The sequence below is a fragment of the Bos grunniens genome, chromosome 28 (genome assembly GCF_055505025.1).
Source record: "Bos grunniens cultivar Pamir isolate PY7600 chromosome 28, Bosgru_T2T1.0, whole genome shotgun sequence".
Taxonomy (NCBI): Eukaryota; Metazoa; Chordata; class Mammalia; order Artiodactyla; family Bovidae; genus Bos; species Bos grunniens.
Window position 1 is genome coordinate 5,067,733 of NC_141192.1, and position 24,100 is coordinate 5,091,832.

A 24,100-nucleotide genomic window follows, 5' to 3' on the forward strand; every position below is an offset into this window, starting at 1 on the left:
TAAAAATACAATGATATAGAAGAAGATCAAATAAAATAAATACAAGCTGAGAAACAGTAAAAATGAGATCGAAGAGGTTGGCAAGAAAAAGTTCGGAAGACAAAGTAGAGATGGACAATTAACATACGACAGCAGACCAGAGGCAGCAACTGAGGGCAAGTATAAAATAAGTAACAAAGTGTGTGTGTGTGTGTGTGTGTGTGTGTGTGTGAAGACTAACCCGATGGGTTAATAGAGGAGAGCAGCAGTGGGATTTTTGGAGCTCGGATCCTGACTGACTGTGGACTCCTTGGAGCCTGTGGGTAGGGAAGGCCCCACCTAGAACTGAAACTGCAGTGCATTAAGCCTGGTTCCTCCTTAGATGCCAGCTGACCCCTCCTTGCGGGGAATCGACCCCAGGACTTGGGTTTCCCTGTTCCTTGTGTGCCCAAGAGAGCTGGTCTTCCGGGCCAAAGCCTGCAGAGAACCCCTGAGGCTGGGCCTTGGTCTCTCCTGCCAGTAGTAACCTTTATGCGGGTCTGGGCTGAATTATCTTAGAAATCCCCGTGAGCTCCATGCTGGTGAGGGAGGGAAGGCAGTCTTTCATGGTACAGTATCTTGTCTAACCTGGGGGCTTGCTTGAAGGAACATGCCTGGGGAGTGGGCAGCTCTGCAGGGGTTGAGCAGTGGTGGGTCTACATCGAGCAGACAGCTCTCCACGCAATGAGCCCGAGCAATAGACTCCTGTGGGCTCAGAACTCCAGCTGGTACTTCCTTAAGCCAGTTGTTGAGTACAGTGAGAAACGAGACGACAGAGCTCCACTTTCTGGAATGACAAAGCCTTAAGTAACGATGATTAGACTTCCTAGCAGGTCACCATATTCTTTTTGTCTTGCCACTTCATCTGCAGGTTTGTTGGCAAACCACTCGCTCCCAGTGATGTTCCAGTTGGGATTCCTGGGGGGCCCAGTTTACCTCTTTGCACCTTCCTTTCCAACTGTATACTGAGGCCATCATCTCCTAGAAAGACGTAGGGTGCTGAGCACAGTGCCTGCAGATGGTAAAGGCTAAATAAGGACAGTTGTGCTCAGTCGCTTCAGTCAGGTCTGACTCTTTGCAACTCTATGGACTGTAACCCACCGGGCTCCTCAGTCCACAGGGATTCTTCAGGCAAGAATACTGGAGTAGGTTGCCATGCCCTTCTCCAGGAAATACGTATAGTTAGAATTAGTAAAACTGAAGATCTCTTTAGAAAAAGCAATTACCTGCGTTGGCTGAACTCTGTGCAAATGAAGGATTTATTGACCCAGTTTTAATTTCTGTGAATATGTCTTTGTTTAGCGAGAAAGAAACCAAGAGGACTAGTCCTGGGTCCAGAAAAAACTGGTGCTTTGGGCAAGTTACTCCTTTTGCCAAGCCTCAGTTTTCCCCTCTGTGAAATGGGTTTGTATCATGTCCCAGAGATTTCTAATCTCTCTTCTCCAGCAAGATGATTAGAGTTGGAGTGTACTTGTTCCTCAGGTGGAGTTGCTTCCCTAGGAGCGTGACTTAGCAGAGGCAGTCTTTGCAATCCCAGAGGTTAACAGGGTTTAAAGCGACTGGACTGGCCAAGATCAATAAGTAATTAAGGTTTTGATGAACCTGATAAAGCCCCAATAAGCAAACGTCCCTGGAATTTGGTAATCCCAACTTCAGGTGGCTGAGAGCATTAAAATATTCTTGCCTAGAGGTAAACAAGCGTGTGCTGTGCTGTGCTTAACTGCTCAGTCATGTCCGACTTTGCGACCTCATAGACTGTAACCCGCCAGGCTTCTCTGTCCATGGGGGTTCTCCAGGCAAGAATACTGGAGTGGGTTGCCATGCCCTCCTCCAGGCAAGGGGCCCCAGTAACCTCTGGGCCTGCACCCCCACCCCCCTAGTTCTGGTGGAAATGGGACCTGTGCAGAGTACCCTTCCTGGCCAAAGGATATCCAGGCCATTCCAGTCTGGTACAGAAAACTGGCTTAGCTTGGGAGTATAAGAGGATGAGCATAGGAAATAAGCTTTGTGGGATGGTGAAGGAGCCCACATTATGGGAAATGGAGGGAAGGCAGTACCCAGGAGAGGCGCTTCCAGGGCAAGGCCAACCTGAGTCACAGCCCTCAGGCCCCAAACTAGAGGGGCCTCATCATCAAAATTAGAAGCTGATGAAATCTCCCCCAAATTGAGTGTGTTTATAGGTTGGAAGGGGATCTTGAGACCTGTTTCACTGTAAGCATGCTACCTCTACTTACCATAACCAATATCAAGAAAAACTTCCAACTGGGGCCTGCTTTACTAACATACTAACCAACAAGTGTATTTGGGGATCCCTGACCCCGTGGCTTTTCACCTCAGGTTTGAGCCCCAACAGGGTAAACATACCACCATCCTTCTGAGGTTGTGACAGTCTCCATAGGAACCAAACTGTCAAATAATAAAACCCATTCTTTATTTCCCTTCTCCCTCTAACTTTTCAGCCAGGGAATGAGAATGGAGGCATGGGGGTTTGTAGAGCCTGGGAGGGGTGTGTTTTACAATTCAAGCCCCGCCCGCCGCCGCCCCGCCCCTCCCCCCCCCCAGCCCAAGATGGATTTCTTGAGGAAGTACCTTGTGGGCACCCCACCCAGCTGGACAGCCCAGCGTCCTGCAGGCATGGCCATTGCTTCCCTCTTGCCCATGGTCTCCTCATCTTGGAAGTCACCCTGCCAGCCTCTGTGGTTCCTTGCTGTTTCTTCAACCCAGCTTCTTCTCTCTGGAGGCTGCCCCTGCAGCCCCACCAACCACTGTCAGGGCTGCCTCACAGTCTCCAAGCCTGCCTTGGCTTTCCCCTCTGCACAACCTCCTCCCCCTCCCGCCCCGCCCCACCTTTCTGAACTAAATGACTTCTGCCAATGACTTCTGTGGCAGGCAGCTTGGGACACCCACACACACACACACACTAAATTCTTTTTCTTTTAACTTGGCTCGCTAACCAGCATTCAATGCCTGGAAGCCTCCCTTCCTTCTCCCTTGGTAACCCCACTCAACCTTTAAAACTGTCACCTCCTCCAGGAAGCCATCCCCTGGCTTTTCCTCTCAGGCTGGGTCACAGCCCAGAATGCGCCTTTGCATACATAGCTTATTCAGGGTCCTTGCCGCATCTTATAATGATCTATTTAGGTGTCTGTCCCTCCTTTGAGCGGGGAGTTCCAGGAAGGTCTGTTGCTGAGTCTCTGAATTCCTCACGCCCTGCGCATGGCCCTGCAAGGCAGGGATCTTGGGGCTAGGCCAACGACAGGGCCAATGGGCGCTCCCGGGCCCGCAGAAGCGGCCCCGTGCTCTAGGCTCTGCCAGGCGCGCCCAGACCGAGCTTCCTCCCGAAGCCGGGTCCGTGAAGGCTCAGCTGTCTCCCTGAAATCTTGGGTGTGCCACGTGGAGCTCAGTCTGTCTGGAACTTGTTTGGGGGCGGAGGCGGGGGGGAGGGTGGCCAGCGTCAGGCTTGCCACCCCCTCCCAGGCTGGAGCCCAAGCGGCATAACGCTCTATCTGGTGGTAGCCGGAGGCATTCCGCGAGCGGTGGAGCGACCCGGCTCTGCGCTGGCCGCGAGGAGCGGGCTCTTCGCCCGGGCTCGCGCGTAAAGGCTCCGTGCAGAGTCGGAGTCTGAGTACGCCGGCCGCTTGAAAGGCTCCTCACGTCCAGGCGCCGCGGTCACGGATGCGCCGGTTTCCGGCCATGAATTGGGCTTCAGAGTCCGAGCCTCCTGCCCGACTCCCGGCTGAGCCTCGGGCCGCAGGGCGGGGGATGGGCGCCCGCCAAGGTCCGTGGGGCCAGCTAAGGTTCGAGCCCGCGGCTGCGGCAAGTCCCCTTTGGCTCCCCTTGCCTCTCGGTGGCTGGCTCAGCGCCTCGCCCGATCTATCTCTGGGCTATCCCGGCCCGGCTCCACGAGGGGCTGTCTGTCCAGGCCGTGGATCATGGCCCAAGACGCTCGGCGGCTGAGGTCAGCCGGGGCCAGGGGGCTCCAGGGATCCCCGAGGGCAGTCGGAGGCCGACCCTTCTCCATTCTCTGGTCCCTGGCGAACGGGGGGGTCATGCGGCCCAGAGCCACCAAGTCTCTGCGCGCCGCAGCCTCGGCCGGTCCCACCGTCCTGCTGGCCTCCGAGCGTCCCTCCGACTGGAGCGCGGAGCAACCGGCGCCCCCTCCGAGCCGCGAGCTGGAGAGCGCCGCGCGGCGAGGCAGAGGCTCCGCAGTCACGTGGTCCAGAGGAGGGCGGAGGGGAGGGAGGCGGGGAGGGAGGGGAGGGGGAGCGGAGTCGAGGGGAGGGGGAGGGGAGGGGGCGTCCTCCGCAGTTCGCTCCTCGCCGGGGCTCAGACACACAGTGATCCCGGAGCCGCCGCGCCGGCCCGGCTGCCGCCGCCGCCGCCTCCGCCGCCTCCGAATCCTCCCGAGCCGCGGGGAGCGCCGCCGCCGCCGCGGGCCGCCCCCGCCGCGCCGGCCTGGGCTCGGGTTGCCAGCGCCGCCGCAGCCACCACCGGAGCCGGAGCGGGAGCCCGACCGCGCCGGGCTGGGCTGGGCTGGGCTGGGGCGGGCTCAGGGCGCAGGGGCGGGCGCGCGGGGGAAGACGCACGGGCGGGCTCGGCTTTCCCGGGGAGCGGCCCGGGACTGCACCCCGACCGGCGCCTCCCCGCTCCGCGCTGCCCTCGGCCTCGCCCCGGGCCCGGGCGGATGAGCCGCGCGCCCGGGGGACATGGAAGCGCTGACGCTGTGGCTTCTCCCCTGGATATGCCAGTGCGTGTCGGTGCGGGCCGACTCCATCATCCACATCGGTGAGCGCGGCGGGCTCGGGGCCGAGGTTGGGCGGGGGCCCTAGCGGCGCGGGGGGTGCGCGGCGTCCAAACTTGGCTGTTCCCTGGGCCGAGGGGCTCGGCGGGCGGTGCTCCCCCGAAGGGCCGCGCCGCCCCGCGGAGGAGCTGTGCACGGGCCGCGCCGCGCTCCCGCGGGCTCCTGCTACTCCCGGGGCTCCGATCCCCCCGCGGGGCCCCGCGGCCTCTGCCGACACTTAGGGCCGCGGCTGCGGGGAACCCAGGGCTGGACGCAGGTTCAGCCCCGCGTCCCCGGTGGGGCGGTCGGCGGGGTAGGGCCAGCCCTTAGGTGCAGCTCGGAGCAGCGAGGGCAGGGGGCCGGCAGGGCCCGGGGTCTCGCCAAGTTGGTAGCGCAGGATCGAAGAGGCCCGACCGGAACCGTGCGTGAATGTGGGTGGGTGGGTGTTGTCAGCGTGTGTTTCTGTGTGTGCGCCCGTGGCACCGTGTTGGTGTCACTGCGAGGGGGCGTCGGGGTGTGTGGGGCCATCGGAGCCTATGTTGATGCGTGCACGATTTATCAGCCTGTTAGAGTGGACACAGTGTCTGTCTGTTTCCCTGGTGTGTGTCTGTGTATTTCTCAGTGTGTGTGTGTGTGTGTGTGTGTGTGTGTGTGTGTGTGTGTGTGTGTGTGTGTGTGTGTGTATGGTTGTGGCGACGGCAGCCCAAAGCTGGACAGTCTCAGAGTTTCTTACGGCCCAAGTCTTGGGGGCCGGCAGATAGTCTGGGCAGTGGGAGTCAGGGAAGAAGCCTGGGCCGCGGTGTGTGTGTGCGGACTGTGTGTGCGTGCGCGCTGAGCGGGAAGAGACCGATGGAGGGAGAGAACCCGGAGAGGAGAGAAGACGAGATGGAGAGGAGGACGGGGCGCGCCGGCGGGGAGTGTGTGGGAGTTGGTAGCAGCAGGGGTGAAATCCCAGGAAGTTGGGCCGGATTGGGGCACTGGCAGCGGTTGTTTTTGGGGAGCCCGTCGGCAGTCGTCTTTCCGGAAGTTGGGGAAGACCAGCGAGCCGAGAGAGGCTGGGGGGTTGGGAGGTGTGAGAAGGCAGGGGTGATGGGACGGTGATGGGTGATCAGGGACTAGGCCTGGCCTTGGAACGCTGCAATCCCTGGCAGGCGCCGGGACAAGACCTGCTTCCCAGTTGTGGGTGGAGGTGGTGGTGGGGCTTGGGTCTTGCGGTCAGCATTGCGGCTCTGGGTGTAGCATGGAACGGGACCTCTCTCCTCCTGCCCAGCCCCCAGTTCGGGGATCACTGGGCCCAGCTCTGGGACTGTGGTGACTCTTAGGGCTTGGCAAGGGGGTTGGACTCTGACTTTTCCAGGCTGCAGGGCCAGGCTCAGGCGAGTCCGACCGATCTCGGTGTCAAGCGCGGAGAGTCCGCCAAGGCAGTGCAAAGAGCGCAAAGGCCAGCGGGAGGCTGCTCTGGAGGAGCTGTTCATGGTTCTAGAAGGCCCGTTCAAGAGCGGCTCCTTCTGGGCTCCTCAGCTTCTGGGTTAGAAGGCAAAGGGTCTAGGGACATTCTCCTATCAGGTGAGGGATGGAAAGCAGGAGGCAGAGCCCAGGGAGTCAGGTAGGACTGAGTAGTCCCTCTCTGCCTGCCAACGTTCATCAAAGGCTCCTTTAGAAAGAAGCCCCCAGCACAGGAAAACCACTGGGGACCTGTTTGCTTAGTCCCTACGGAAGGGGGTTGCGTAGGGCAGAAGGAAGTCATCTTTCCATTTTGGGATTGGGGTTGCAAGGGGACTTTCTGGCTCCTGGGATAGGACTCGTGGGACCATTTAGGCAGGGCATTTAGGTGCCCGAGGTCACACCAGCTTGGCTCAGCCCATTATGTGGGGCATGGTTGGTATATGAGGTAGCTTGGTTGTGAGACACTCGTGTGACCTGGTGGCTGCATGGACCACGTGCATATGTAACTCATGTGGACTATGTTGGTATATTTGGGGTGGTGTATTTTTGTGTCGGGGGGCGGTGGCCCACCTCTAAACTATCCTATCAGGCTCAAACCCCAGCCCAGAACTCCCACCACCGGGCAGCGTGCAGTCCTGCCAGCGCGGTGATGGGAGGGGGTGGAAAAGGAGAGCCCATCTCTAGGCCTGGTGTTGATCCCTCTTCTCCCCTAGGTGCCATCTTCGAGGAGAACGCGGCCAAGGACGACAGGGTGTTCCAGCTGGCTGTATCGGACCTAAGCCTCAACGATGACATCCTGCAGAGCGAGAAGATCACTTACTCCATCAAGGTCATCGAGGCCAACAATCCGTTCCAGGCGGTGCAGGAAGGTGAGTGGCCGGCCGCGGTACCCAGGGCTAACAGGGCCGGGCCTGCCTCGGGCGCGGTACTGGAGACCTGCTGGGTTGCCAAGGGTTGGGCCGCAAGCACGGTGCGCGCTCCCTCCCCAGCCCACCAAAGCTGTGCATCGAGGAGTGCCCTGCGCCGCGGGGCTGGAGCCGAGAGCGTGTGAACGGCGAGCCGGGCTCCTTGCGGGGCGTGTCGCGGGCGTGTGCGGCTCCTTTCCAGCTGGGTGGGCGCGTGTGTGCGCCCGGTGCTGGCCGCGCAGGCGTGTGTGGCTGGGGGCCGTCTTTGTTGTTAGAGTGTGGGTGGGCGTGTCTGCGATCAGGGTACCTGTGTTGGTGCACCTCCTCTGACCTGGATGGGCCGGTGTCTTCTTAGCTGCCGAGGAGGAGGAGCGTCTGTGCCCAAGCCAGTGCTCTCCTCTCTCCCAAGCGCATCCCGGGACGCGCAGCATCTCGCTCCCCTCAGTGCTTCGGCTCGCGTTTCTCGGGCACTCTCCTCCTCCCGGTTTGGAGCAGCCGCTCTCACTTGCGGTCCCCGCCGTGGGCGGAGGCATAGCCGCCTGGGCCGGAGGTGGGCGCTGTTTGACCAGGAAAGGAGCGGAGTTGGGCCAGGCCAGGCTGCGGGGAAATCCTAGCCGGCGCCTGGGCCACCTTGGTCCGCAGACTCTGCCCGCAGGCAGGGGCAACAAGTGCGCGACTGAGCGAGGCGAGAGGGCTGCATTTCCTTCCTCTCTCGTTCGCCCCCCTCCCACCTGGCTTGAGCCTGGCTTCGGGGACTCGGGTTTCTCTCCCATGATGCCTGCTTCCTCATGAGGGACTAAGGCTTTCTCTGCCCCGATATCTGCCTGTCTTCGGGCCCCTTTCCTCTCATCTGCCCCCATATCCATGGGTTCTCCTAGTTCCTTATAGCCATGGGTTTGGCTCTGAGGCCCTTGCCCATACTGAAGACATAGGGAACAGCTGGTGGCACAGGGTGTGGGGATTCCTCCCAGGACGAACAAGCATCACAGTGGGCGTAGGGAGGAGGTAGGCTGGCCCGAGGCTCCAGGCAAGTTTTTCGTGTCCCCATCTCCCTACCCCCAACCCCTTAGACCCAGAGACCTCTTCCTGCTTTAGGCTGTATGTTGGCTGCTAGTCTTCTCCAAGGGTAGGGTAACTCTGGAGGCTGTGTTCTGGGTTCAGAACGTTGTGATGGAAAGAGGTTTTGGGGAGTCTCCTGTTCTTGCAGAGGAGGGAGAAGGCCCAGCTCTGGGACCTGAAGGTCCAAGGATGTCTTTGGGTAGTTGTAAAACCTGCAGGTCTGAATGTGTTTTGGAGGTGGTGGTTGAGTTGGGGTGAGGCTGGTTGCCTATCACGAGAGCTGGTTTTCCCAGCCCTGGCCGGTGTCTGGTGTCCACTGAGGTACAGGAGGTGGAACCCATCCTTCTTTGCTGTCTGATCATGCTCTACCCGCAGGACCTGCCCCTGCATGTCCTGCCCTTAGACTTCTTTGCACTCTTACTGCAACTGTTGCATCTTCTTGTGGTGGGCTCTAGCCAGGGGAAGGTGGGACCTCTGGAGGCAGGAATGACCCTAACTCGGGTAAGGATCTCTGGTGACAGAGGCTTTTCCAGTTACTTGCCGTGATTTTCACAGTGCCTCATGCTCCCTTTGCACACTCCCCATGCTCTTGTCTTTGTGGACGTTCATCCTTTGTGCTCGGGAGCTGAGGACACAGCTGGGAGACGCCTGCCCCAGGGAACTCACAGCGCAATGGGGATGCTACTTACGTTTTTGTGGCAGTTTGGCTCTGCCACCTTCTCTGTCGACGTATCTCGTTTCTGTTGACTTGCCCTCTACTGTACTGAGTATTTCAGGTTCATTCATTTTGCTCCAGATGATGCCCATTGGCCGCCCTCCCCACTCCAGCAGCAAGTCCCCAAAGACTGAAGATAATGCTCTTGCCCAGGGTTACTGACTCTGACAGGTAACACGTGGGTGAACTGGGCGCTGGGCCCAGAGGGACTGGAGTGTGGGGTCTGGAAAGGTCATCTCTATCAAAAGGAAGTTGTTCTACAACTTCACCTGATTTTACCATTTGGGAATGAAATCCCGGTGTTATAAATGTGCTGATTTATTTATTTGTTTTTAAAGAGGAGCTTCAAATCTGTACTTTAATGTAAAATCTGATTTCTAACTCTTGTCAACTAACCAAACAAGTTGAGTAACGCAGTACAAGTCAGATCACACAACTCTGGGCCGTTCAGCCTTCAAGCCTTAATGCAGCTTTGTTCTGGAGACACAGGGCTCCACCAGGGGCCTTATCTGGGTCTTAGTTTCTCTGTTTTTATAACTGGAAAATGTTTCAGGCTCTGACACAGTCTCGGAAGGGTGTGAGTGAGGGTGTGTGCACATCCAGAACCAGAGAATTAGATTCTGATGCTGGACAGTTGTCCAGGTAGAGGAATACTGACAAGGTGGTGTCGGACAGACCACCCTCTGCCCAGAGGGCATGTGGTGGTTAAAATTGGCATGCTTTCTACTGATAAGCGGCAGGGGCAGAAATTCACATTGTAATCCCTGACCTTTTGAAGCTCTGGGATGCTATCAGGGATGGGAGGATTGGGCCCCTCAACAGCCTCAGGAGTGCCCGAGCAGAGTGCAGAGGCTCTTCCTCCCTGGCCTGAGGCTTGGTGGGGCAGATGCTCAGCTCACTGGGTCCTTCCTTCTGTGCTCTATGGGATGTTGTCCATCCCATGGCTGGGCCCTGGTTGATGGATATCTCTCTTGTGGACTTGGACAGTCACAGTCCCAGGACATGGGTGGTAGATACAGCTTGGATGGGAAAGGAAAAGACTTGTTGGCTGGGAGTGGCCAAGGCAGACTGGGGTTCAGTCTTCATCATGGACTGGATGAGCTCCCCATGACCACCTACCCCCCCATCCCCATGGTGGATTTGGGATTGAAATGATTGTGGTCTGATAAGAGCTTAGTCTCTGGGGCCCAAGAAACTGGCTTCAAATCTTGCTTGTCTCGTGTGCAGTGTGATATTGGGGGAGGCCTGGCCTTATTCTAAATCTGTTCACATGTCTGCTGAGAGGGGTCCTCCTGCGTTTATTGTGAGGATTAATGAGATGAGACATGTATGAATTGTATGCAAAAGACCTGCAGTAGGTGTTCAGTAAACATGAATTCCCTGTCTGTTCCTTGACCAACTGTGAGTGCATCTAGCATCTCTTCAGGCTGTTGGTATTTTCAGCTGCATCATTGCTTAAGCTAGTGAATTCCTTGAGAGCGGACCCTAACTGACCTTTTCATTTTCAGCTTTTTGCTTAACTTTCTTTTTCCTGATTATAAAAGAGATGCCTTGCTACAATGAGCATGAATTAATTTAAAAATGTGAAAAAGGAAAAGGGCAACGCATGCTCATTATATAAAATGTGTGGAAGGTGCAGGAAAGCATCAAGAGACAGAACAAAATCGTTCAGAAGCCTACCAGTGTTCTTTCCTTCTAGTCTTTTTTCACCCACTGACTTTCGTAAGTGCTGAGAGCTCCCATTCTGTTCAGTTGTATATTTTGTTTGTTTTTTTGTTTAACATATCAGTGACTTTTTCTGAAATCATGTGAACTCTTTATAAACATTCCTCTTACTGTCTGCATATATTTTAAAATATCCAAAATGACCAATATTTTTTTAAAAATGGAAGCATTTATGTTGAGATATGCTTAAGTATTTAATTGAAGAAAATAAGGAACTCTGCTTTGACTTGTGGGTCCTAAGGTTTATACCTGCAATTTCTTCAGGTTGATTTTGTGCAGGCTTCTTACAGGCTACCTTTTGAAGCAGTTGGTCAGTTTATGTGAAAGACTGGATCATTTTTAATAAAATATGCATTTGTTGAGGATTTAGCAAGTGATAACACAGAATTGATATTTAAATCCCTAAAAGGTGGTATCTTAGATTCAGTTGGCGAAGTCCATATTAACAATAAGTGTGAAAATTTGTCTTCTAGATACTAGAGGAGACACTAATTTGTTAAATTAAAAAATTTCATATTGCTTTAAAGTGCCTGCTCAAGGAGAAGATTATATAAATGCATAAAAGAACTGGCTGAACACGAGTCTTCTCTGTTCACGGTATTATCTTTTACTGTAAGTAAAAGACTTGAGTTATTGGCTATGCTGTAGATATATCTGTCATAGAGTGGAAAGATAACAATTTAGGGAAGAGGAAGGAAAAAGGAATATATGTGAGGCAATATTCCTTTTAGTTACAATAAGCACGGAAGTGTTTTAGGAAGACAGGGTAAAAATCACCCAAGTATAGCTTGGTGCTCACAGAATACAACAAGGAAGCAATGAAGTGAAATGAAAGTAAAGCGCAGTGAGCTCTGTGGTGTCCATCTGATGGGCTTGCTCATAGTATACTGGTCATTCCTAGGTGGTCACTCTGCCCCTGGCGCTCTGTGACAGCTGCTAGGTGGTCTCCCTAACTGAACTTTTGTTGTTGTTTTTCTTTATTTATTAAAAAAATTTTTTATTGGAGGATAATTTCTTCACAATGTTGTGGTGGTCTCTGCCATACATCAATCACAGTGATATATACCCCCTTCCTCCTGAACCTCCCTCCCCACCTTTGCACCCCTCTAGGTCATCACGGAGTGCCAGGCTGGGCTCCCTGTATTTGATGCCTCTGTTGTCTTCCTTGACTTCCCTTCAGGTCCTGTTGAGGCTGTATTTCTGCAGCTCCTGCTGGCAGACCCACTGTTCTCCCTGGGAATAGTGTTATTGGTCCCTGCCTGGGAGACGCTGTCAGCGTCTCCCTGAGTTTGATGTTGGTGTCATTAAAGATGCTTGCAGGCCCACTGCCATAATTCCAATCCACTCAGCGGCATAATTTTTCTCTTGGTGCAGAAACAAATTTTACCATAACTTTGCTGGTTAAAAACAGAAATATATTATCTTACAGTTCTGCAGATCAGAAGCCTGGCATGGGTCTCACTGGGTTAATATCAAGGTGTTTGCAGCACTGATTCCTCCTGGAGACTCTAGGAGAGAATGCACTTTCTTGCCTTTTTGGCTTCCCGGGGCTGCTCGTCTTCCTCAGCCCCTGGCTGCCTTCCTTCAGCTTCAAAGCCAGCAGTGGTGGGTACGGTCCTTCTCACAAGGAGTCACTTCTGTCCTCGCATCTCCTCTCTGATTCTTCTATTTCCTTCCTCCCAGGACCCTTGTGATGGCATTGGGCCCACGGGGATAAGCCAAGCCTATCTCTCTATCTTCAAGTCAGTTGATTAACACCCTTAATTCCACTGCAACCTGGATTCTCTTTTACCATGGCTTAGATGGTGAAGAATCCACCTGCAATGCAGGACACCCGCGTTCAGTCCCTGGGTTGGGAAAGATCCCCTGGAGAAGGAAATGGCAACCCACTCCAGTATTCTTGCCTGAGAAATTCCGTGGACAGAGGAGCCTGGTGGGCTACAGTCCACGGGGTGCGCAGAGTCGGACACGACTGAGTGACTGACACGTCCACGTCTAGCATATTCAGTGTTCCCGGGGTTAGGATGTGGATGTCTTTGTGGGCCCTTTTTTTCTGCTACCACGTTGGTACACCTTGGGGGTGCCTATCGTAGACACTGCCCTTCATGACCCTTCCCTCTCTTCTGCACGGCTGGCTGCATGCCTGCATGCTGGGTGGCATCCTCTTTCTACTTGGAGCATGTGGCCATGTTTCCCTGTCTGTCATCTTCACTCTGGAGGTGGCACACTGTAAGCCTGCAGGCCTCTGTAGACCCCACTGTGCTCTCCAGTGAGACGACAACTTCCCTCCCTGCAAGCTGCTCACGTCTAAGGTTCCTAGAGGAGTCTGTTTTGTGAATAGCCAGACTGCAAGGCTGTGCCACCGTGCAGGCCCATGACCTCCATTTCTTCCAGGCCAGGCTCTTCCAACGCCCCTCCTCTCCCCACCCTCCACCCGGCTCGCCTGGAGCACATGTGGGGTCCCTGCCAAGGTCAGTCTCGCTTACTGACATCCTCAGCTTACTCCTGCCTGCGATGCTTCAGGTCAGAAGGTGCTGGCTGTGGGTGCTAATGGCTGCTCACTAAACCCCTCTCACTAGTCCCCTCTCTGGATTTCTCACAAGCCTGCGTCTGTGTAAAAGAATAACTACTATCTTCATTCAGCTGAACTGCTAGGTTCAGAGCTGTCTTTCGTCCTAGGGTTCCTCTTATATGTCTAAACACACACACACAGTCCCTTTATAGACTGTGCTCCTGCCTTACCCACAGCCTCGTATCTAATGGATTGTTGTTGTTGTTCAGTCGCTCAGTCATATCCTACTCTTTGTGACCCCATGGACTGCAGCACGCCAGGCTTTCCTGTCCTTCACCATCCTTTTTAGTATCCCTGTGGATACTATGCCATGGCCTTGCCCCTAAGTGGGGAAGATGGATTCACTCTTTGTACTGAACAGATAGGCATCCGATATCAGGCGTGTGGGTCAAAGGCTGTGGGCTCTAGTGAGACACTTCTGCTTGTGCTGCCTACAAGCTGCTACTGTTCCCATTCCTGGTTGACAGTCTTCCTGTCTAGAGCAATATGTGGGGGTCATTCCTCTAGACTTTTCTTGGAAGACAGCTAAGGATGCCCCTGAACACTCAAAGCCATATCTTGCAAAGGCAGACAGCCTCTTTCCAGATTCTTGGAGTTGCCAGGTCTAAAGGCCCCTAGCTTTGTCTCCTGTATCAGCCATCTTCTCCCTTTACTCGGCCTTTTCACTACCTGGAAAATGCTTTCGCCTAAAAACTGGAACATTGAGTCTGTACTGTTGGTTCCCATACTGTTTCTAACCCAGACCGATCCCGGATATGAATCTTTTTAGACTTGACCCAGGGAGGTGCCTGTTTGTTCCTGCCCTTTGGTTTTGTTCTGTGGTTCCCTTGGTATCAATCAGGGTAGCCTGAGTTATGCTGTGGTAACAAACAGTCTCCAAGTCTTAGTGGCTTAAGCAACACAAACTCATCTCCGTTTCACGTTATGTGTCCATCACTGGCCAGGTTGGAACTGAGCTCATCATGGTCACTCAGCTTGAATGTTGCTTGTTGCTATGCCAGAGTTAAGAGAGCCCTACGGGGTCTCTGCCTGTATGTGACACAAGTCTTTCTACTCATAACTTGTTGACCAAAACTAGTCATATGGTTCCAAGCAATTGTAAAGGATCCAGGAAGCACAGACCTACTGTGTGCCCGGAAAGAGAGAGAGCTGGAAATGGTGAGTGACACAAATATCCACTAGCCACTTCATGTCCAAACGGCCTTCCTATTTCCTTGGTGACTTGTTAAAACAACAACAATACAGAAACAAAACCCAAAAGGAATTTTAGGTTCTGGATCCTGGTTGGACCAAATCCATGGGTTCCGTCAGTTCCCCTTTGCCCACTTGCTTACTTGTTCCTCGGCCCCAGAAGGCGCCGGGCAGCCTCTGGTGTAGGGCGAAGTCGGGAAGCCCAGGACCCAGCCCTGCCCGGCTCTCAGAAGACAGCCAGTCTTTGTCTACCTGGACAGGCCCAGGTCTCAAAAGACTTGAGCTTGATGCTTCCTAAGGAATGAGGTGAAGACTGGCGTCCGGGCCCGACTGTCCTTGGCACCAGCAGCCGTGGGCTCCACAGCTGGTCGTAAGCAGGCTTGTGCTTTCTCTGGACTCAGCAGGGCTCCCCGTGGCCCCGTTTCTTCTACAGATGCCCCCTGCTTCCTCCCTGTGTCCTCCTCACACCTGCCTTCCTGGGCAGCACCACCTCTCTCTCTCGCTGCGGCAGTGGTCCAGAGTAGAGACTTGTCTCTGCCATGGGCTGGGGTATGACCACACCCTTCCCTGGGATCGGGCCTCTCTGACAGGCATGGGGCCCAGGAAGGCAGCTGGGTCCATGTCCAGTATCCAGTCAGTTGGGACCTCTTAAGACTTTCCCTCTCGCCTATTAACAGCCAGTTTCCTGGCCAATAGCTACAGGTTGGGGAGAGAAGACCCAGGGTTCTCCATTCTAGGCCTGAAGCATAGGCAGGGTGGCTGGGAAGGTGGCTAGAAGGCCCTTTTCTTTCTGTTCCGGGGCCCAATCTGGGCAGAGCAGGCTTCCAGTGGGTGAAGCCAGGGGCTGCTGGCTGGGACCCAGGACTGTCCTCATCCCCAGCTGCACCTCCTCCTCCAGCCAGATCTGGCTATGTGGCTCTGGCTGGCCCTGTCTCCTAGTCTGCTTCCCTTACATTAATTCCTCGCCAGATCCAGCAGAGGCAGCCAGACATGGCTGCTCTGTCTCTGCCTGCCTTGTGCCTGTTCCCAGCCACAGCTCAGCCAGGCCCTCCCACACCCCTGCATGAGAACAGACAGGGTGCCCACAAGCTGGGCTGGGGGCAGGAGTCTGGTTGATCTCATGCACAGACTGGGGTTCCTGTCCCTGCTCTGCCGCCTGACTCTGGGTGGGTTAGCTGAGCTTCCTTGACTGAAAGATGGGAATGAGGCAGAGAACACCGTGATGGTCAGCTGAGGAAGTGAGCTACAATGCCCACCCAGGACTGAGTGCCCAGGTTGGGGTGGTTGCTATACTACCAGCCCAAGTGGTTCCAAGGGGCTCTTGGTCTCCTTCTACTTTCTGACCTGGGCTGGGCAGGCTTTCCCAACCCTTGCCCCATTTGGGGCGGCCTGGAGTTGATCCTGGCCTTGCTGGGTATCCCAGGAGAGCAGGGAAACAAGTTAGATTGATGATTTGGTTTATGTGGTGGCTGCCTGGAGCCCCCGGTGTGGGCTGGGGCCTGGGAGCCTGTAGACCCTCACTGCACAAAGTTGCAATCTTGCCACAGCCTTGCTATTTTGAGTGCACAGGGTGGCCCGAAGCCAGCCAGCCTGACCCAGCCCTGAGCGGCTGGCCATAGTGCCCATAACTTGCTCACTAAGGTGTAAAGTGGTCAGGCAGGTCTGGGTTCAAATCCCAGCTCTGTGACCAATTAGCTGTGTGGTCTTGAAAGGTCACTCGTCCTCTTCAAGCCTTAGTTTTAATATCTGTGAAGTGGGGTTACCTTACTGTTGTGGTGAAGAGTCTAGAGAGGTGACTTACACCTGGTAGATGGAGGCTGTGGGCAAGCGCAGTCCCCTGGGGCCCAGCAGGGTCACACTGAGGGTGTGGGTGGGGACCCACAGTATGGTAGGTAGGCATTGGTTCTCTCTGTAGGCACTGGTTCTCTCTGTAGGCACTGGTTTTCTCTGTTTGCTCTGTTCTCCTGCTCTCCTGCCAGGGCTCCATGACACCCTTTGGTCTTTGCACTCTGCCTGGGTGCTGCCAAATCCCAGGTCAGGGCAGAGACATGGGCCCCATTGGCTGGACATCATCCCTACTCTATCCCCTTGGCTGGAGCTCATGGCTCAGCCCAGCCATGTGCCCGCCCTGATGTGGCCTGAGGCCCTGCAGACTTAGGCCCGGCCTGGCAGGCTGTCCCCCGCTCTCTCCTTCCCATGCAGCTCTTTCTGCTCAGTGCAAAGGCAGAGGCTTTAGGTCTTGCCCTGGCTCTGCTCCTGGCCTGGGGCTGGGGGCTTTCTTCCGTCCTTTTGTCTGAGCACTCAGAGGCCCAGGGGGGAGGGAGAGGCCACTCTCTGGGTCCTGGCCTGGGCTCGGGACCAAAGCTCTGAGACCTGAGCTGGGCCCTGGGCTGGTGCTTGTCTCAGTGGTGCCCATCTCAGCAGGCCAGTGCCAGGTGCTGAGGGGTCCTGACTTGACTCGGCTTTAGGGCCCTTCCCTGTCCTGGCTGCAGACATCTGATGCTGCTCCGCTTCAGCCCTGGGTGCTGCCCAGGGTGCCTGGCTGCTGCCCAGGGTGCCTGGCTGCACTCAATCTCTCCCTCCCTCTCAGGCTCTGGTGGCCCACACAGCCCAGTGGCCTACTCCCAAGGCCTGCAGGCTGCTGGCTGAGCCCAGAGTTCTGGGGGAGCATCTCTCCCTGTCACGGAGCCCCAGACTGGGGCCTCAGCTCAGGACTGGCTCAGGGCTTAGCCTGCATCCCAGATATATGCTTCCGAGAGCTGTGGCATGACCCTGCGTGACCCAAGTGCAGAACTGGGCTGCGCCAGGCACCTACGGCCAGTGTTCCTCCAGAGACTGGGGTGGCCATGCCTCTGGGAGAGGGTGGTATATTGGGCAGTGCTGAGGAGGGGGTACTGTCTAGCATGGGGGTCAGGTTCTTGGGTATTCCCTGGAATCTGAGCATATCACCCCAGGCTGCATGTGAGTTTGTGAATGTGTGTGTGTCCCAGTATTTGGGTGTGAGGTGTGTGCATGGGGGTGTGTGTGCGTACATACACATGGACACGTGGGGAGAGTGCTGCAGGTGTCCGCGCTGCCCAGGCATGTTAGGCAGAGTGAGCCACGGTGCCAGCTGCCACGTGGAGCCCCTGGAGCCCCTCCTGTGGCTGTCCTTCCGGTCTCTGCCCACATGTGGCATCCTCGGGAGCCTCGCAGTGCCCAAAGGAAGCTGGCCTGCCATGTGCTCCTATTGCCCTATGTTTGCCGAGCCTCCTGGAGGCTGTGGGCTTCAGGAAGGGAGGGGTACCTTTATTGTGTCCTGCTGTGTCCCCAGCTCTGAGACAGGGCAATTCCTGAGGCCCACTCAATAAATATAATTTCCCCCTCCCTTCCGGGGGACATCCCTGGGCCTAGATCACCCCCATGAGGTTCTGGTCACTGTGTTGCGGTTGACTTGGCCAAGGTCAGCAGGAGGCTGTGGGCAACAGCTTGGGCCCTTCTTCTTTGTTGGCATGAGGGCAAGAGCTAGCCTTCCTGCACACCCCAAGGAGTGGTCTCCTTGTGCCCCCAGCTATACAGGCAGGTGGACATCATAGGGTTCTGGTGTCTGGAGCTGAGGGAGAGCCCTGCAGAGCCAAGGCCGACCAGGGAGGGCCTGGAAGTGCTGTGGACTGAGTGGTTCCCCTGCCAATTCGTATGTTGATGCCCCAAAACGCAGTGTGATAGTAGTTGGAAGGTGAGCTTTGGGAAATTCTTAGGCTGAGATCTGATCTTGAGAGTGGTGTTTTCCTGCCCGGACTAGATATAAGAAGAGACCAGGTAGGAATTCAGTGGCATCCAGTGGTTAGGACTCCATACTCTCAATGCCAGCGACCTGGTTGGGGAACTAGAATCCCACAAGCTATGCAGTAAAACAGCCAAAAAAAAAAAAAGGCCAGAGAGTTTCCTCTCTCCCTCTCCAGTATGTGAAGACACAGTGAGAAGGCAGCTGTCTGCAAACGAGAAAGAGAGCCCTCAGATCAGCCAGAATTCAGATCAGCCAGCACCTTGATCCTACCCTTGCCAGTCTCCAGACTGTGAGAAATACATGTCTGTTGTTTATAATACACTCCATCTCTGGTGTTCAGTGTAGCAGCCCCAGCAGACTAGAGTAGGAGAGGGTGGGCTGTGGGCAAGCGCTGGCCTGGGACCCAGCCAGTGTGGTGTGAACTTACTGGGGGGGTTGGCCCTCCCAAGGCCTTGGGGCCAACGTGTGTTGAATGCGATCCCCACGTTGCCAAGGATCAGCTATTCTCTTCCCCAGGTGGCCTTTACATTGGGATACACTGAACCGAAACTCTCTACCGCCAGCCCTTTAAACATTTAAAGACAGCCACTATGTCCCTCAGCCCCTTTCAGGCTTCACATCCTGAAGCCTGAATATTTCTCACTGGATTCTCTTTTGGATATGTTCACACGGTCCCTGCCCCTCACGAGACAGCGTTCCTAACAAGAGGCTTAACTTGCTGGTCTCAGCTTTCCTGCCTGTAAAATGGGGACAGAGGCACCTCCCTTAACTGGTTGTCTTGACCAAATGAAGTAAGGACCACAGAGAATGTATCCAGCACCTGGCACCAAAGAGATGCTCCATAAACGGGAGCCAGGTATTGCCTTCATGATGCTGTCTGATCAGTGCAGAGGGAGGGATGGTCACTGCTTGTTCTGGATGCTCTGCTGAGATGAATGAAGCCCTAGCGAGTGCTGGCTCTTGGCCTCTCGTCCCGCCGTGGCTCTGGGTGAACCTCTGGTCCTCAAGCCCAGGGCTTTTGCCCAAGAAAGAGTGATGCACCAGATACCCCCTCTTGAAGCTGTGCAGTTGGCTGTTGGATTCCAGTGTGTGACTTCACACTGATTCCTTAGAGCTCCGAGCTTGTGACTCTCACTTATGCCTTGCAGAGAGTTGTCTCTCCTTCCTACCCTGAGCCAGCTCACAGGGGTGCCTGTGCTGCTTTTATCCACCTCAGACACACTCTGCAGCCTGAGCCCAGCCTGAGCCCGCTGCCCAGCTCCTCAGCCTGCTCCCAGACTTCACGCTGGCTCACTGACCAGCACCCACAGGACACAGGGTCTCATCTGCTGGGAATCACTGGCACCGACTTCACTAATGGCTGCATTCTGCACCAGACTCATCATACGCTCTGTTTCTATCCCTGCACACTCCTTATATATGAATTTTTCAGAATCCCAGCACACCAGAGTCTGCTGGGAGCCTAGACTTTAGACTTTTCCATTTATCTTCCTTTCACTGCAGAAGCCTCATGGACAGTCACCTGGGTGGTGCTGGGAGCCAGCCCAGGAACCTCCGCGAAGGAAGAATGCGATACGCTTGGCAGCTGTGGTCTGCCACAGGCTCCTGGAGATGGCCTGTTAAAAGGCAGCGGTGCCTGTCAATACCCAGTGTCTGCTGACGCCTGTGCCCAGGGCCGTGTGAGCCTCGTCTATGGCCCACCCTGGGGAGCACAAGGAATTATACAGAGAGCAGAGCGAAGCAGAGATGCTTTAAAAAAGCGAAGGATTAGTGGCTGAGTCAGCATTCCCCCTGTTCCTACATGCTGTCCCACTATGCACACGACCCCCCTTTGTCTCAGCCCTTGTCCAGTTCTCTCCATCTCACCAGCTCACAGGCCTCAGCCCCTGTGGTCACGTACTGTCTGTTCCCTGGTTCTGCCCTCCTTTCCAGGCCTCTGTCTGTGCAGCAACTAGAATTATTGGAAAAATCAATCCAGTCACCCCCCCCCGCCCCCATTCTGCTGCAATCCTTCAATGGCTCCCTGCAGTACTAAGAATAAAAGCCAAACCCCTTGCCAGAGCCTGCAGGTCCCTAAGTACCCCAGAGAGGACTGAGCTCATGTGCTTCTCTACGGCCACTCTTCCTGACCCCCTGCCCCAGCCACATTGACTTTCTTCCCATGTCTGCAGCAGGTAAAGCATGTTCCTATCCCAGGGCCTTTACACATGCTGTTCTCTCCATCAGGAAGGCACCTCACATGACAAGCTATCAGCCTCAGCTACTCCTGAGAGCTGGCTTCCTCAGAGAGGCTACCCTTGGTTCCAGGGAAAGTCCCTTTCATTCTCTAACAAAGCATTCTTTTCCTTCTTTGCATGCTTCCTCACCTGCAGTTATTAATTAATTTATTTGTGAGGAGAGTCAAGTCTGTGAGGGCAGGAAAGTGTCTTGTTCATTGTTAGGTTCCCAGAACCAAGCCTGGTGTGCAGCTGGTTGTGAGTGCTCAGTAAGAGCCCCTAGACAGATGACAGGACAGGTGGACACACGAGACCTCAGCTCTCTGAAACCCTTCTCAAGCTTGTGGCCCTGCCTTCATGCTCAGAACCCCTGGGAGTCCCATGGCATGCGGTGCTTGGAGGCTTGTTGCCTTTATAGCAGCCCCATCCTGCCACTTGAGGCCCACTTATGCTGGCCCCTCCCTCTTGATCAGCCTCTGGATGTGAAGGTCTTTCTCCTGGTAAGAAATGCTAGGAGCCGATGGCACAGCCTCTCCCTGGCAGTGGCCACTTTCATGGGGGATTCCAAGGCCCAGCACAGGGATGCAGTTACCACGGAGGGCTTTTCCACACTTGTGGGCTGGAGCAGGAAATAATTTTGGAGGCTCCGTTTCTGGAAGGCGTTTTCCCGGGCTGAGGTGCCCTGGCAGGGGCTCAGGGCCACTGGCCTGTCCATCCCCTCTGAGATGTGCTTGTGGGGATGGGGGCGGGTAGTGAGGCACGAGAGGCTTCCCTGGGCTCCGGGTACTGACCCTTTGGGGCTGTGTGGGCCGACTGCCCCTGGGTGTTAGATGGGAGTCAGGACTGGGGTTTCCATTCCTGTCTCCCACCTGGGAATCCTCTGGTGGGCCCGGGAGCCCCCCGACGTGCGCCTCAGTTTCCACCTGCGTGTACCGGTGATGGCATCGTCCCAGCCACTTGCCTTCCAAACTTGGGCAGCAGAAAGGGCTGGGAGACGGAGGGGCCGCGGCAGGAGGTGCAAGCGTGCAGGGGAGGGCACTGCCGACCCCCCGCCAGCACCCCTACAGGAGCCGGTGTGCAGTGCCCATCTGTGAGAACGTAGCTACCACCCTGATGCGTTGGCCTCTGAGGAAGCAGGAGTTAGAACCCTCCCGGTGAGTGGAGGCTGAAGGGGCTCTGAAGCCCTGCAGTTGTTCACGATGGAATCCCCGTCAGGAGAAGCCAGCCTGAGCGCGGCTCAGGGGACCGACTGTGTCAGGCTACTTAGCTCCTGCCAAGAAAATGCACTGCATGGAGGGGAGGGCAGGGGGTCTGTGGTGAGGATGAGCATGCAGTGCTCCAGGGGAGCCTCGGTGGCAGGGTGCTGTTAGACGGGCGCCACGCCCACTCTGCTCCAGCCTTGTCCCAGGGATGCTCTTCAGGAGGCCCTCCCTGGCTGCCCTGCCTTCATAGCCAGTTCAGTTCAGTCGCTCAGTCGTGTCCGACTCTGCGACCCCATGAATCGCAGCACACCAGGCCTCCCTGTCCATCACCAACTCCCGGAGTTCACTCAGACTCACGTCCATCGAGTCAGTGATGCCATCCAGCCATCTCATCCTCTGTCGTCCCCTTCTCCTCCTGCCCCCAATCCCTCCCAGCATCAGAGTCTTCCAATGAGTCAACTCTTCGCATGAGGTGGCCAAAGTACTGGAGTTTCAGCTTTGGCATCATTCCTTCCAAAGAACACCCAGGGCTGATCTCCTTCAGAATGGACTGGTTGGATCTCCTTGCAGTCCAAGGGACTCTCAAGAGTCTTCTCCAACACCACAGTTCAAAAGCATCAATTCTTTGGTGCTCAGCCTTCTTCACAGTCCAACTCTCACATCCATACATGACCACTGGAAAAACCATAGCCTTGACTAGACGGACCTTTGTTGGCAAAGTAATGCCTCTGCTTTTGAAAATGCTGTCTAGGTTGGTCATCACTTTTCTTTAGGCCAGGACAGGGTCTATCTCCTGGCTGCCACGCTGTCCTTCACATCTCCCCTTGTGTCTCAGGGGTCCCTGTGAGGCCTTTAAGCTCTGCCTCTCAGGTCTCCCAGGGCACGCTGGGCCAGAGCAATGTTTGTTGAGCGGTTGTGTGACTGTACTGAAGGCATGTGCACGTGTGGGTCTGCAGACACACACAGGAGAGCATGCCTGTGTGTCCTGGCGAGCTCACAGACACACCCCTGTAGACAGATAGCCCTCCCTGGGGGAGCCTGTTGGGTGGCCTGCCCAGGGTGTGCTTTGAGGACCCTGCTGGGGCTGTGACCAGGTGGCTGAGCCACGGTGCCCTGGGGTGTATGGAGTGTCCCTGCTTCTCATGCCCTAGGGGAATCTTGTTGCCTCCGTGTGTGTTTGTGGGGCTGCTGGGTTGAACCATCTGAAGATACCACCCCCTGGCAGCCTCACGTCAGGGAATTCTGCCAAGGGTCTGAAATCATGCTCTCTATTAATCATATTAGTCATGTGGGTGTTAGGAACACAAGTGGTGGCCTGAGCAAATAAGGATATTCATCAGGCTGTGTAATGGAAAAGGCCTGCGGAGGTATAGCTTCAGGCATGGCTGGATCCAGGGGCCCAGGTCATATCCTCAGGACACTGCCTCCTTCTCCACACCCTGTCGCTGCCTTCCCCAGGGTGGGCTTCCTTCCCGGGGAGCTCCATCCACTCAGGGCCCCTGGACTGTTGCAGGCTGGGGTCTCATCAGCCAGACCCTGCTCCTTGCCCATGGAAAGAGGGGGCTCTTTAACAAGAGTCTTACAGGGTTCCCAGGCTTGCTGCTCTGTGGCTGGCCGTGGGGACAACCTCCTCCCGGATTCAGCCCTGGTGCCAGTGGAGGGGATGCCCTGATTAGCCAGGCCTGGGGCTGTTGCAGCCCCAAGCTGAGGGTGAGGGGCAGAGCATGGGTGTCACCTGAGGAAGAGGGAGGAGGCTGGGCCCACAGAACACCATGTGCCCTGTGCCTTCTCTGAGCTGCCCTCCAGAAGAGGGAGCAGCCTCTCAGTGTGGGGCTTCTCTGCCCACAGGGCACTCGGGACTGGGGTTGGACCGGAAGCCCTGGGGTCACCCTGGGGCCACTGTTTCTACACACTGAGCTCCAGGAGACCTCAGACTTGGCTGATTTGAAAGCTCTGTGGGGCAGGCAGGGTTAGGAAGGAAGAAGCCAGGCTTTGAGCTCTGTGGTGTGCCCACGGGTGGGCATCAGTGAAGGAGATGGGCTGTGGGCCTGGCTGTGCAGGAAGGCTTTGAGTTAGGGAAGGTTGTGTTTCAGGCATGGGGCAGAATGAGCTGAGCTGTGGTGGCATTTGGGGCAGTGAGGGAACAGTGGGGGCCAGCCTGGCAGGGCAGGAACTTGGGGATCGGAAGAGAGGAGGGGTCCTGGGGTCTGAGCCCTCCCTGGGGGTCCTGAGGGCTCCTGGGGGTGTGGTGTGACCTGGAACTCCTTGGTACGCCCACGTCCTGAAGGGGAGCAGGGCTTGATCCCCAGGAAGTGGAACTCACTGCTCTGTGGCCCCCTGCAAGTGCAGGGGTGTTTGCAGAGTTCTTGGCCCCAGAATCAGTGTTTCCCACCCCAGGAAGGAGGGGGGTCTTTCCTATCCCCACACACCTGTTGTGGGCAGGGGTGCAGGCATCTCTGTCCCCTTCCTCCAGGTGGCCCATTTGTGGCCACCCCTGGGAGCTCA

General features: G+C 55.8%; 1 protein-coding gene across 4 annotated transcripts in view; it reads left to right on the top strand.

Moving 5' to 3' along the window:
- The first annotated feature begins 4,555 nt into the window (after window positions 1–4,555).
- GRID1 (glutamate ionotropic receptor delta type subunit 1) overlaps window positions 4,556–24,100 on the top strand; it is a 687,534-nt gene continuing 667,989 nt past the window's right edge. For all 4 annotated transcript variants that reach the window (XM_086381183.1, XM_086381179.1, XM_086381184.1 and 1 more), the window contains exons 1-2: window positions 4,556–4,803; window positions 6,958–7,113. In XM_086381183.1, coding sequence (XP_086237309.1) covers window positions 4,725–4,803; window positions 6,958–7,113 — 235 coding nt within the window. In that variant the 5' untranslated portion in view covers window positions 4,556–4,724. The remainder of the gene's footprint in view (window positions 4,804–6,957; window positions 7,114–24,100) is intronic.